Source organism: Panthera onca, chromosome C2 (assembly GCF_046562875.1).
Source record: "Panthera onca isolate mPanOnc1 chromosome C2, mPanOnc1 haplotype 2, whole genome shotgun sequence".
Classification (NCBI taxonomy): Eukaryota; Metazoa; Chordata; class Mammalia; order Carnivora; family Felidae; genus Panthera; species Panthera onca.
The window spans coordinates 139748604-139762332 of record NC_138347.1 but is presented as its reverse complement, the minus strand read 5'-3'; the positions used below and the strand labels follow the sequence as shown (position 1 = coordinate 139762332).

At 39.1% G+C, this 13729-nt stretch overlaps 1 protein-coding gene across 6 annotated transcripts in view; it reads right to left on the bottom strand.

Annotated features, from left to right (window-relative positions):
- Positions 1–13729, bottom strand: part of UBE2E2 (ubiquitin conjugating enzyme E2 E2) — a 374957-nt gene that overhangs the window by 299796 nt on the left and 61432 nt on the right. The window contains exon 4 of one of the 6 annotated variants that reach the window (XM_060638556.3): positions 1815–2327. The exons of the other annotated variants lie outside the window; for them this stretch is intronic. Coding sequence (XP_060494539.1) covers positions 1886–2327 — 442 coding nt within the window. The 3' untranslated portion in view covers positions 1815–1885. Of the gene's footprint in view, positions 1–1814; positions 2328–13729 lie in introns of those variants that run through there. 6 annotated transcript variants of the gene reach the window in all.

The following is a 13729-nucleotide window of genomic DNA, read 5'->3' as shown; positions in this document are numbered from 1 at the left end:
AATGAAAAAATCCATATAAAGCCCAGGTTCTACCTAGCACTCAATACAAGTTAGCTGTTATTATTAATATTTTATATAAGAGTGTATAAATAAAAGCAATTAGGCAATATTTATTAAACCTATTCAAAACTAGACACTGACACAGCTCCACTCCATTTATTTATTAACTGCACAATATTTACTGTAAAAAAAAAGTGAGAGAGAGCTATGTAGAAAACTTATAAACAAGAATATTCACTGCATCATTAAACAGTAAACAATTTTAGTGATAAAGGATAAATGATGGGACACGTAAGTAAAGGAATATGTGGACAGTAAAAATCATTTTATGAATCTAGGCATTTTTTCAATGATATGAGTTTTTATAACTTAAAAGGCTATCACAAAATACTAGTATTTTTGCATTCACAGACCGTCATTTGTTTTGAACACAATTCAGAAAGATCAGAAACCAGCACTACATATAGGGAGAGATAATACAGCAGCATGGCAGTTCATTGCTACTGTACTTTTTAAAAAAAAATTTAACTCAACAGTCCTGTACTACATTTGACATCCCTTCTTTTACCAACAGCACTTTTTTTCCACTGCAGCAAAGGGTTTCTGCACAAGAGTGATTCAATCACTAAGAAGAGTCAAGTTTGTTAACACCTGAATAGTTTTTTAATAACATATACTAGGTCAACTTCAAATGAAAATAATCCTGGAAAGTGGGAGAGTAATTTCTAGTTCAACAATTTTAGAAGTTCAGGGCCTATTTCATGATGCTTTAAAATGATTACACTGCTGTTTATACTATAAACTACTTGTAGAAGTAGAAACTGTCTATGACAGTTAATTTTGTGTGTCAGCTTGACTAGGCTGGGGGTGGGTGTTAACTGACATTTGGTCAAACAGTATTCTGGGTGTGTCTCAGGGTGTTTTTGAAATTAACATTTGCATCAAAGGCTGAGTAAGGCACACTGCCCTCCCTCATGTGGATGGCCCTCAACCAATCAGTTCAAGGTCTGACTAGAACGAAAAGTCTAACCTTCCCTGAAATAAGAGGGAAGCCCTCCAGTCTGACTGCTTGAGCCAGGACATCCGTCTTTTCCTGCCAACTTTGAGTTCCAGTCAACTCAAACTGAAACATCAGCTCTTCTTGAGTCTTAAGCTTGCGAGCTTTTGGACTGAATCATATGCCATCAGCACTCACAATTCTTAGGCCTCTGGACTCTGACTGGAACTACACCATCAGTTCTCCTAGATCTCCAGCTTGTGCGGTGCACATCTTAGGACTTCCTTATAATAAATCTCTTTCTCTCTATATGGATCCTGTTGGCTCTGCTTCTCTGGGGAACCCTAACAGACCATCCCATATGCCCATTTCATAACTCTCCTCCCTCACACACGTCCCTCAAGAATCGTTTGAAGATCCATCAGAATACAAGTTCCAGAAACTCCATGTTTCTATTCATTATTGTTACTATCTCCACTTCTGCATGTCTACTACACAGTACGCATAACGAACAGAGCAATGAAGAAAATGAATCTGTTCCCTCCAAATTGCTCACAGGTTACACAAGATGCAAGCAGATACAATTAGTAACAGCCTCTTTACAAATGGGGTATAAATTCAGTTGTCAGGATGATCTCAAAAATGTTAGACTATTATCATTCTTAATGCAGGATTTGTGATTAAAAACCAAATCTGCTTGAGAAAACGATTGCATCTGCACGAGAAACTATTAAATGCGTTCCTGAAACTCTTATTAAGTATTATAACTAGTAACAAGTATCCACACAAATGACCTTTCTGACAGAGCTAGAAAAATCAGAAGCCAGTAATGATGGGTTCAAACCATTTCTTCCTTATTTCTTTTGCCAAGACATAGAGAGAGAAAGCTCAAAAGACAAAAATACAAGGGTTGACCCTTTTATCAGGACCTAATCTCTCTATATGTACTCCACAGTTCCTGAAGACCAGCTTAACTAAATCACCCAAAATCTTGTCCAGGAGGAAAACAGAAGCAACCCCTGCAGAGAAGCGGGCTAAGCCCCTAGTGTGTTTGCAAACCAGACTGAGTGGTTCCCATGACTCCCACGCCTTGGTTTCAGGCTCATCCCATAGGTGCAGAGGAACACAAGCCCATGGGGCTCTTGTTGAAAGGAGTGCTGAGAGAGCAAGAGACAAGCTCTGCCAAGTACTATCTATACAAATCTGCCATTCTGGCATGGCACATGCCCTGAACCCAAAGGCAATCTTACCATGGTAGACTGATGGGCCATCAGGAGAAGAAGATTCCTGACCCTCACACCGTGGATGACTTGGTGGTAGGGGGAGCCCACTAGACACAAGAAACGAAATTGTCCATTGAAGGAAAAGTGGCAAAAAGGAAAGGAATCTTGACCACAAAAGAGTTAACAGCCTCAAAAGTAGGGACCTTTTCTAGCCCATGGCTGCTGGCATAGTAGCCAGACAGTAAATCCATTAGCCACTCAGAGCCTGCACTTGGACAAGGCATTTCTGGAGTCCCAGGTCAAAGAGAGGAGCTCCAAACCAAGACTTTCAAGAAATCCCTAGTTTCTGGTGTTATTGTGGCTCCTATTTCTTGATTTTGGGCTGTGAGGGCCGGGAAAACATGTTGATTACTTACAAATAGAATGAAACAATTTCTCCCCTTTTCTACCAGGCCTTTACCACATTAAGTAAGTGGCAGAGCATTTTCCTTCCTCTATGATTTTTTTCTACTACTTTCATTGCCATGGGCTTTCTGCTCTCTGCCCACAAAGAGCTCCAGCACCTTGCACAATCTATTCAGTTGTTGCTGCTCCTGGTGTACTATCGGCTAAAAGCTGTTCTTTGATGCCCAGAGTAGATGACATTTTCTTAACCAGCCCTTTACATGACAGAAAAGCATTTTCCTTTTTCTCCTCTTCCCTTCACTCAGCCCTGAAATCCACTCCCCTTGGATGCTGAGAACTGATCTGGTCAGGCTGTGTGCCTTCCCAGCCAGTAAATACAGTTCAGTCACTGAGTGTCCTCTACTTTTCTTTATTTCAATGTGTCTCCAACAACAAACACAGTCCCTAAGGCCTTTAGTCTTTAGCTTTTAACTCCACATGCCAACTCTAAATGGGTTTCAAATATCCGCCTACAACAAACTTCCTGTACGAGAGGTGCAAATCCAGCTTCCTTACTACCCAGTTCCCTGTTGCTTCCACCACACATATTCCTGGGTAAGCAAGCTCCTGAGGCAGAAGGAGTCACTAGGTACAAAAGCAAAATCATACACTGGAAGAAGTGTCAAAATGAATTTACATTTTTATTTTTGCTGGGATTCTTGGCTTCTCTGTCACTGTCTAGTTTAACCCATCTTCCACCCCCAGTTCCCCTTATTTACAGCTCCCAAGACAGCTCTCATTTTCAGGGTTTAGCGGAGAACTGCTGCTGGTCTCAGTCACCTCTTCAGTGGGTCATGCACTCTTGATTCATATTCTGATTTCATCCACCTTTTCTAGACTAAACCCCATTATCCCCATGTCTATACTTCTCTGAATGACTTGGGGAAGGTAGCAAGTAGGTACTCTATTTTTCAGTAGAGCTGATTTATTTGCCACCCTCAATGGTCTGAATTCCATCCCCTCCAGGCCCAAACATGTGTACCTTGCAATATCAATCATCACTGTTTTTTATCTTAAGTATTTCCCTCTAAATTGGTTCCTTGTCCTTAGCCTACAGTCTCAAGTCTCTTTAAGTCCTTCAACAAAACTTCTCCTTCAATGCTGGGGTCCTGAGCTTCAGGTTCTCTCCTTCCCATTACAACCTTCGACTACAAGAGAAGTCAACACACAAAGTTGCCACTTCCTCATCTTGTACTCAATCCTGAATCCAAGACAATGGGATTTCTATTCCGCAACACTCAGCACTGACACTGTACTTACTAAGATACATAAGACCTGTTTCTGAAATTTAATTTTTCAGTCCTCATCTAATCAGGCATCTCTGCTGCATTTCACAGGACTGAAAAATATCTTCTTACTAAAGTTTACCTTCTTGGCTTCTAGAACAGTCCTGTAGCCTGGGATACTCATTCAATTGTGAACTCAATAACATGAATCATCACTATGTTCTTTGTCTATGCTTCTCAATTTTCAGAACAAAGATGTTAACTCTACTCTGTGTTCATTTGATTTCTGAAGTATATACAAAACTCAGGATTGACTGGCAAACATACAAACCATCGTTCTATCCTTCTCAGTATTCTGGATTTCATACATGGATCATACCAAACCACGCATGCTTGGTCCATACTATCATAGTATCTCACAGAACTCTGACCAAATCATGCTTTGACATTATTGCCTCAAGTTTCATTGTGAGATCAGAAAGCAGCAGTCCTATTGAACCTGTAACCAGATATATTATAAGAAATATTACTGAAGAAATTATTCCCAACACTTTCCAAAGAGACTCTTTTTTGAGGTTCCCACAGAGGGACTCTATTTGAGAATTCAGTCCTAAGAAAAGGATTTTATGTGGTATTCTCACACACCCATTTTGCTCTCTTCCAATTTTTTTTTCCTACAGTGAATTCAGAGTCAAATTCATGATCCAGTCATAAAAGCCATGGGACCTAAAGACATGAAATTCCATTGTTTTTCTTTTTTCTTCCCAGTTTGGACATTTAATTCTGGTTTGCAATCCCCCCCTCCCCCCGCCCCCATAGAAATTAGGAGCAAAAATTAGATTTCCTAAATCTGCATTCTAGCTTCACCTCTTAGAAGGTTAAATTTTGGCAAGTTACTTAACTCCTCTAAGCATCATTTTCTCAACTTGAAAACACAGATAATACTCACCTCATAGGATTTGTGTAGGAATTAGACAAGATCATATGTCTAGCTCAAAGTAAGCATGCACCTAATAAATGCTTATTAGTAGTAGCAACAGTAGTAGTCACCAAAAATCCTCTGTGAAATGAGATACAGTACAAATAAACTGTTGTCTGGGCAGTCCAATCTAGAATCTTAAAAATGGAAAGGGTGCTTTGGGTGGCTCAGTTGGTTAAGCGTCCACCTTTGGCTCGCAGTTTGAGAGATCAAGCCCAGCATTGGGCTCTCTGCTCTTAGCACAGAGCCCGCTTTGAATCCTCTTTTTCCCTCTCTCTGCCCCTCCCCTGCTCGCATTCTCCCTCTCTCAAAAATAAATAAAAATTTAAAAAAATTTTTTTAAACAAAACACAGGGAGGCTTAGGGCGATATACCTATTCTAAGGCAGCAGTGACCTATGCTACTTCACCAAAATTTTACACTAATAAAAAAGGGTTAAGAACACTATGACTTTTGTATTTATTTACATAAAATCTTACGCCAAATCCAAGAAATAAACTATCTACGAACCAAGCTCTATAATATTAATATAAAGTCAAATCTTCTAATGTTTCTTTTAAGTCTCTACCAAAATTACTATAAAAATCAAAATGACTGAAATATTCTTTTAATAAAGCAAGTATGGGGCACCTGGGTGGCTGAGTAGGTTAAACATCCAACTTCGGCTAAGGTCATGACCTCACGGTTCATGACTTGGAGCCCTACATCGGCCTACCTGCTGACAGCTCAGAGCGTGGAGCCTGCTTCAGATTCTGTGTCTCCTCTCCCTCTGTCCTCCTCTCTCCCCTGCTAGTACTCTCTCTGTCTCTCTCTCTCTCTCTCAAAAATAGACATGAAAAATTTTTAAATAAAAAGAAATTCTATTCAACAAGTTAATGCAATTAATTACTTAAGAAGTTCAACCCAACCGCCCAAAAGATCTGTATGCAAGTGGTTCAACATAGTATCTTTCTATTTGGCTCTCATATATAAATATCAGACTTTAAAACTAATACCTGACAAAAAGATATAAATAAAAGACAGAAATCCATGGTTGTTTGCTCTCCTAACTCAATTAGATGTCAAAATCCCCCAGCTGCCCAATGGCTCAAGTAGTTTATTAATTATAGAGTTAACAGACTTCTGTATCCCAATCTCATGTTTTTCCTCAAGTAAGAACATCTCTCCACCTACCTCTCACCTAAAAGTTAAAAATGTCCCTTCTCTCAACCTGGACAAGTCTAGGAGGTACATCTCAATTTTGTAACACCAACGTCACACTAGCTTTTCCTCATCAGAAAATTATTTTCCTTTGTATATTTAGAAAGCAAGCTAGCACAATTCCAAAAGAGTTCTATGCTTTCTGAAGCTAATGACTTTGTATACCAAAATTTAAAACTGCAGTAAGATTTAAACATTATGTTATCTTGGTGGTTTGCCTTAACTTCTCCACAGGTAAAAGGCTTTTATAATACCAATGCATTCCAGTCTTGCCTCTGTAACACAGAATATCGTACTTTAAAAAGGACTTTCAAACATATTTCTAAGGTTTTAAAGGATTCTACCATACCCTTACATTGCTTACTATAATACCAAATATTCTATTGAATTACAGGGATTTTTTATATAGAAGATTATCTTCTTACTTTTTAAAAAATGTTTTTATACATAATTGGATTAAAGAACTATCATTTTCACATCCTAAATTTTAAGTTTGCTGATTTATTTTTTTTTTAAACTAAAACTATACTGAAATATTCTTGGCACTGAAAATAATTCAGGTATAATTTGGTATAGGCTTATAATTTACAATTGTCTTCCAATTCTAAAAAAAAAAAGTACAGAATATTGTAAACATATTTAATGAAGGGTGTTTTTATTTTTGTTAATGTTTATTTATTCTGAGAGAGAAAGAGCAAGCATGCACAAGAGCACAGGCAAACAGGGGAGGAGAAGAGGGTGAGACAGCGAGAGAATAAGAGAGAGCGTCCCAAGCAGGCTCCATATTGTCAGCACAAAGCTTGGCACATGGCTCAAACTCATGACCTTGAGATCATGACCTGAGCTGAAATCAAGAGTTGGACACTCAACCAACTGAGCCACCCAGATGCCCCATAATGGCATTTTTAAATTGTATAATAGATCTATCATGCTTAACATATGTACAATGACTCCAAAAAAAAAAAAAAAAACTAATATATTAGAAATCTCCTTTCTAAGTCAGATGCTTTCAAAGACACATAGATCAGTAATAATAATGTTTAACCTTGCAATGCACATCTAGGACTCCACCGTGACAAGTTAAAAAGGGAAATTTAACACTGAGATACAATTTTAAATGACACAAAAGAATAAAATTTTAATTTTTTTAAAAAGATATTTATTTTTATGAGAGAGTAAATTGTTTTTGATAAAGAAATTAAAATCCTCCTTCAACCTCAGATCCTTGCTTCTACAAAGAGAAGTCTACACACAGAGTACTTCTGTGAGAAAAGAGAATTCCAGGCAAGCATTATATTTAATGAACTTAAGGTGAATTTTGCAGCCTACTGATCTAATTTCATGTATTTTCTGTCCATAACTCTTGGTAAGGAAAATCAGTGAGTTTCTTTTGTTTCTAAAATGGGAAGTTCTCTAGACCTCTTTCACCCTGAAATATTCCACAGAAATCTTTTATTTAAGGAAACAGAGCAACATAAATCTCTTCAAATACATTAAATCATACAAACAATTTCCACGGAGCAGATATGATGTAAAGTAATTTTTCTACATGTTAACATTTATACATGCAATATAGGCTCTGGTCACTAACTTTAATTCTAAGAAAAACTGCTATATTTGAGTGATTTTTTTTAAAAAATACTATTTTTTCATAAGAAGAAATAATAAAATGCATTTTCAGCAAATATTTGAAGAAAAAAAAACCTAGTATCTTATAGAACAATGCTCTCAAAAATAATTTAAATATAACTTTATACACACACACACACACACACACACACACACACACACACGCACACACACACACACACACCCCCCAAGGGTCACCAGGAAGTAGTCAGTGATGTAGGGATGCCCTAGATATGGAGAGGCTGCCTTGTCTATTTTAGGAGAGAGAGGATGGCTCTTCAGCAGGTCTTATGTAGTTACTCAAGATATGTCACAGAGATGGGGCTCCTGGCTGGCTCAGTCGGTTAAGCGCCCGACTCTTGGTTTAGGCTCAGGTCATGATTACACAATTTGGGGAGTTTGCGCCGCGTGTCAGGCTCTGTGCTGGCGGTGCAAAACCTGCTTGGGATTCTCACCTTCCTTCTCTCTGCCCCTCCCCCACTTGCACTGTCTCTCTCTCTCTCAAATAAAATAAAACTTAAAAAAAGAAAAAAGGTATCTCACAGAAGTACTGGTTGGTAAATTCCTGTCCCTGTTCCATACATTTTCCATGACCTAAAGCCACTTTTTGTGACTTCTTTTCCACTGCAATTAAAAAAAAAACAAATTTAGGGATGCCTGGGTGGCTCAGTCAGTTAAGCATCTGATTTTGGCTCAGACCATGATTTCCCAGTTTGTGAATTTGAGCCCTGTGTCAGGCTCTGTGCTGACAGCTCAGAGCCTGGAGCCCGTTTTGGATTCTGTGTCTCCCTTTCTCTCTGCTCCTCCCCTGCTCACACTCTGTCTTGTCTCTCTCTCTCTCCCTCAAAAATAAACAAACATTCAAAAAAATTTGTTTTAAGATTTAAAAAAAAAAAACAGATCTGAGTATCAAATCATTATGTTGTACATGTAAAACTACTAAAACACTGTATATATCAACCATACCTGCAATAGAACTTAATTTATGAATTTTAAAAAGAGAGGAGAGTTTTAAAGCAAATGAGGGATAAGAGGAGCCTGGAGCCTGAGCCCTGCATGGGGGCAGCAGTGACACAGGCAGCCTCAGGTCATCTGTGGAGCCCAAGACACTTTGCAGAGAAGACAGGGGAGAGGGGTGACACCCTCACTGGGAAGAGATGACACTGCACTGATTCATGGAGTGTGTGACGAAGGCTTTCCTCCACCTATCCTATGCCGTCCACAAAACAAACAAAACAAACCATTTCAGATGACACGATCATCTTGTGAAAAATCTGAAAGAATCCACAAGAACATTCCTGAAACTAATAAGCAATTACAGCAACACTGTGTCATACAAGGTTGATACACAAAAGTTAACTGCCTTTCTAGATACTAGTAACAAACAAGTGAAATGTGAAATGAAAAACACAGTATCATTTACATTAGGACCTCCCAAAAAAGAAAGTTATTAATCTAAAAAAATATGTACAAGCTCTATATGAAGAAAACAAACAAACAAAAAACTTTAATGAAAGGAATCAAAGAATTTAAGATATATCCCATAGCCATAGATAGGAACCCTCAATATTGTCAAGATGTCAATTCTTATATAAAGAGAAGCAAAAAACACTTAAGAGCCAACATGATATTGAAGGATAGGAAAAAAGCTGAAAGACTATCCAACTTCAAGACTTACTATAGACAGTGCCTGGGTGGCTCAGTCAGTTAAGCATCCAACTTCGGCTCAGTTCATGATCTCATGGTTCATGAGATTGAGCCCTGTGTTGGGCTCTACACTGAGCATGAAGTGCTTGGCAATCTGTCTGTCTGTCTGTCTGTCTGTCTCTCTCTCTCTCTCTCTCTCCCTCCCTCCCTCCCTCCTGCTGCCCCGCCTGCCCTGCCTCCACATCCACTCTCTCTCTCAAAAAAAATAAACAAACTTTAAAAATTAAAAAAAAAGGAAGTAACCAGGATGCCCTTTGGTAGGTGAATGGATAAATAAATTGTGGCATACCCAATGAAATATTACTCAGTGCTAAAGAGAAACAGCAATCAAGCCATGAAAAGACATGGAGGAACTTTAAGCACATATTATCGAGTGAAAGAAGCCAGCCTGAAAACCTGTGTACTGTTCGATTCCAACCATATGACATTCTGGAAAAGGCAAAACTATGGAGACAGTAAAAAGATAAGGTGTTGGAGGAAGGGAGAACTGAACAGGCAGAACACAGAAGATTTTTTAGGGCAGTGAAACTACTCCATATGATATTATAATGGTGGATACATGTCATTAGAAATTTTTCCAAACACATAGAAGGTACATCACTAAGAGTGAACTCTCATATCGACTCTGAGTGATAATAACATGTCAATGTTAAGTTCATCAACTGTAACAAATGTACCACTCTGGTGGGGGATGTTGATAATGGGGGAGCCTATGCATATGTGGGAGTAGGAGGTATATGGGAAATCCATACCTTCTGCCCAGTTTTTCTGGGAACCTAACTCTGCTTTAAAAAATAAGGTGCAAGGGCACCTGGGGGCTCAGTCAGTTAAGCATCCGACTCTTGATTTCAGCTCAGATCATGATCTCATGGTTCTTGGGTTCAAGCCCCACTTTGGGCTCTGTGCTGATAGTGCATGGAACCTACCTGGTATTCTGTCTCCCTCTCTCTCTTGCCCTCCCCTGCTTGCTCTCTATATCTCTCTCAAAATAAATAAAAACAAACTTTTAAAAAATAAAAAATAAGGTGCATTTTTAAAAAAATGTGATATGCACAAAAAAATTTAAAAATAGGTTTTACTTATACAAAAATGGTCACCTTAGGGGCAGGGCACCTGGGTGGCTCAGTCGATTGGGCATCCAACTGATTTTGGCTTAGGTCGTGATCTCAAGGTCATGAGACTGAGCCCTGCATCAGGCTCTGCACTGACAGTGTGAAGCCTGCTTGGGGTATTCTCATTCTCTCTCAAAATAAGTAAACATTTTTAAAAAAATAGTCACCTTAAGGGGCACCACGGTGGCTCAATGGGTCAAGCGTCTGACTTCAGCTCAGGTCATGATCTTGCAATTTTTGAGTTTGAGTCCCATGTCAGGCTGTGTGTTGACAGCTCAGAGCCTGGAGCCTGGCCTGCTTCGGATTCTGTGTCTCCCTCCCTCTCTCTCTCACCCTCCCCTGGTCACAGTCTCTCTCTCTCTCTCTCATAAAAAACTTAAAAAAGTTTTTTTATTTTTTTTTAACATTTTTTTTTTTTTTAATATATGAAATTTACTGTCAAATTGGTTTCCATACAACACCCAGTGCTCATCCCAAAAGGTGCCCTCCTCAATACCCATCCCCCACCCTCCCCTCCCTCCCACCCCCCATCAACCCTCAGTTTGTTCTCAGTTTTTAACAGTCTCTTATGCTTTGGCTCTCTCCCACTCTAACCTCTTTTTTTTTTTTTTTTTCCTTCCCCTCCCCCATGGGTTTCTGTTAAGTTTCTCAGGATCCACATAAGAGTGAAACCATATGGTATCTGTCTTTCTCTGTATGGCTTATTTCACTTAGCATCACACTCTCCAGTTCCATCCACGTTGCTACAAAAGACCATATTTCATTTTTTCTCATTGCCACGTAGTATTCCATTGTGTATATAAACCACAATTTCTTTATCCATTCATCAGTTGATGGACATTTAGGCTCTTTCCATAATTTGGCTATTGTTGAGAGTGCTGCTATAAACATCGGGGTACAAGTGCCCCTATGCATCAGTACTCCTGTATCCCCTGGATAAATTCCTAGCAGTGCTATTGCTGGGTCATAGGGTAGGTCTATTTTTAATTTTCTGAGGAACCTCCACACTGCTTTCCAGAGCGGCTGCACCAATTTGCATTCCCACCAACAGTGCAAGAGGGTTCCCGTTTCTCCACATCCTCTCCAGCATCTATAGTCTCCTGATTTCTTCATTTTGGCCACTCTGACTGGCGTGAGGTGGTATCTGAGTGTGGTTTTGATTTGTATTTCCCTGATAAGGAGCGACGTTGAACATCTTTTCATGTGCCTGTTGGCCATCCGGATGTCTTCTTTAGAGAAGTGTCTATTCATGTTTTCTGCCCATTTCTTCACTGGGTTATTTGTTTTTCGGGTGTGGAGTTTGATGAGCTCTTTATAGATTTTGGATACTAGCCCTTTGTCCGATGTGTCATTTGCAAATATCTTTTCCCATTCCGTTGGTTGCCTTTTAGTTTTGTTGGTTGTTTCCTTTGCTGTGCAGAAGCTTTTTATCTTCATAAGGTCCCAGTAATTCACTTTTGCTTTTAATTCCCTTGCCTTTGGGGATGTGCCGAGTAAGAGATTGCTACGGCTGAGGTCAGAGAGGTCTTTTCCTGCTTTCTCCTCTAGGGTTTTGATGGTTTCCTGTCTCACATTCAGGTCCTTTATCCATTTTGAGTTTATTTTTGTGAATGGTGTGAGAAAGTGGTCTAGTTTCAACCTTCTGCATGTTGCTGTCCAGTTCTCCCAGCACCATTTGTTAAAGAGACTGTCTTTTTTCCATTGGATGTTCTTTCCTGCTTTGTCAAAGATGAGTTGGCCATACGTTTGTGGGTCTAGTTCTGGGGTTTCTATTCTATTCCATTGGTCTATGTGTCTGTTTTTATGCCAATACCATGCTGTCTTGATGATGACAGCTTTGTAGTAGAGGCTAAAGTCTGGGATTGTGATGCCTCCTGCTTTGGTCTTCTTCTTCAAAATTACTTTGGCTATTCGGGGCCTTTTGTGGTTCCATATGAATTTTAGGATTGCTTGTTCTAGTTTCGAGAAGAATGCTGGTGCAATTTTGATAGGGATTGCATTGAATGTGTAGATAGCTTTGGGTAGTATTGACATTTTGACAATATTTATTCGTCCAATCCATGAGCAGGGAATGTCTTTCCATTTCTTTATATCTTCTTCAATTACCTGCATAAGCTTTCTATAGTTTTCAGCATACAGATCTTTTACATCTTTGGTTAGATTTATTCCTAGGTATTTTATGCTTCTTGGTGCAATTGTGAATGGGATCAGTTTCTTCATTTGTCTTTCTGTTGCTTCATTGTTAGTGTATAAGAATGCAACTGATTTCTGCACATTGATTTTGTATCCTGCAACTTTGCTGAATTCATGTATCAGTTCTAGCAGACTTTTGGTGGAGTCTATCGGATTTTCCATGTATAATATCATGTCATCTGCAAAAAGCGAAAGCTTGACTTCATCTTTGCCAATTTTGATGCCTTTGATTTCCTTTTGTTGTCTGATTGCTGATGCTAGAACTTCCAGCACTATATTAAACAGCAGCGGTGACAGTGGGCATCCCTGTCGTGTTCCTGATCTCAGGGAAAAAGCTCTCAGTTTTTCCCCGTTGAGGATGATGTTAGCTGTGGGCTTTTCATAAATGGCCTTTATGATCTTTAAGTATGTTCCTTCTATCCCGACTTTCTCAAGGGTTTTTATTAAGAAAGGGTGCTGGATTTTGTCAAAGGCCTTTTCTGCATCGATTGACAGGATCATATGGTTCTTCTCTTTTTTTTTGTTAATGTGATGTATCACGTTGATCGATTTGCGAATGTTGAACCAGCCCTGCATCACAGGAATGAATCCCACTTGATCATGGTGAATAATTCTTTTTATATGCTGTTGAATTCGATTTGCTAGTATCTTATTAAGAATTTTTGCATCCATATTCATCAGGGATATTGGCCTGTAGTTCTCTTTTTTTACTGGGTCTCTGTCTGGTTTAGGAATCAAAGTAATACTGGCTTCATAGAATGAGTCTGGAAGTTTTCCTTCCCTTTCTATTTCTTGGAATAGCTTGAGAAGGATAGGTATTATCTCTGCTTTAAATGTCTGGTAGAACTCCCCTGGGAAGCCATCTGGTCCTGGACTCTTATTTGTTGGGAGATTTTTGATAACCGATTCAATTTCTTCGCTGGTTATGGGTCTGTTCAAGCTTTCTATTTCCTCCTGATTGAGTTTTGGAAGAGTGTGGGTGTTTAGAAATTTGTCCATTTCTTCCAGGTTGTCCAATT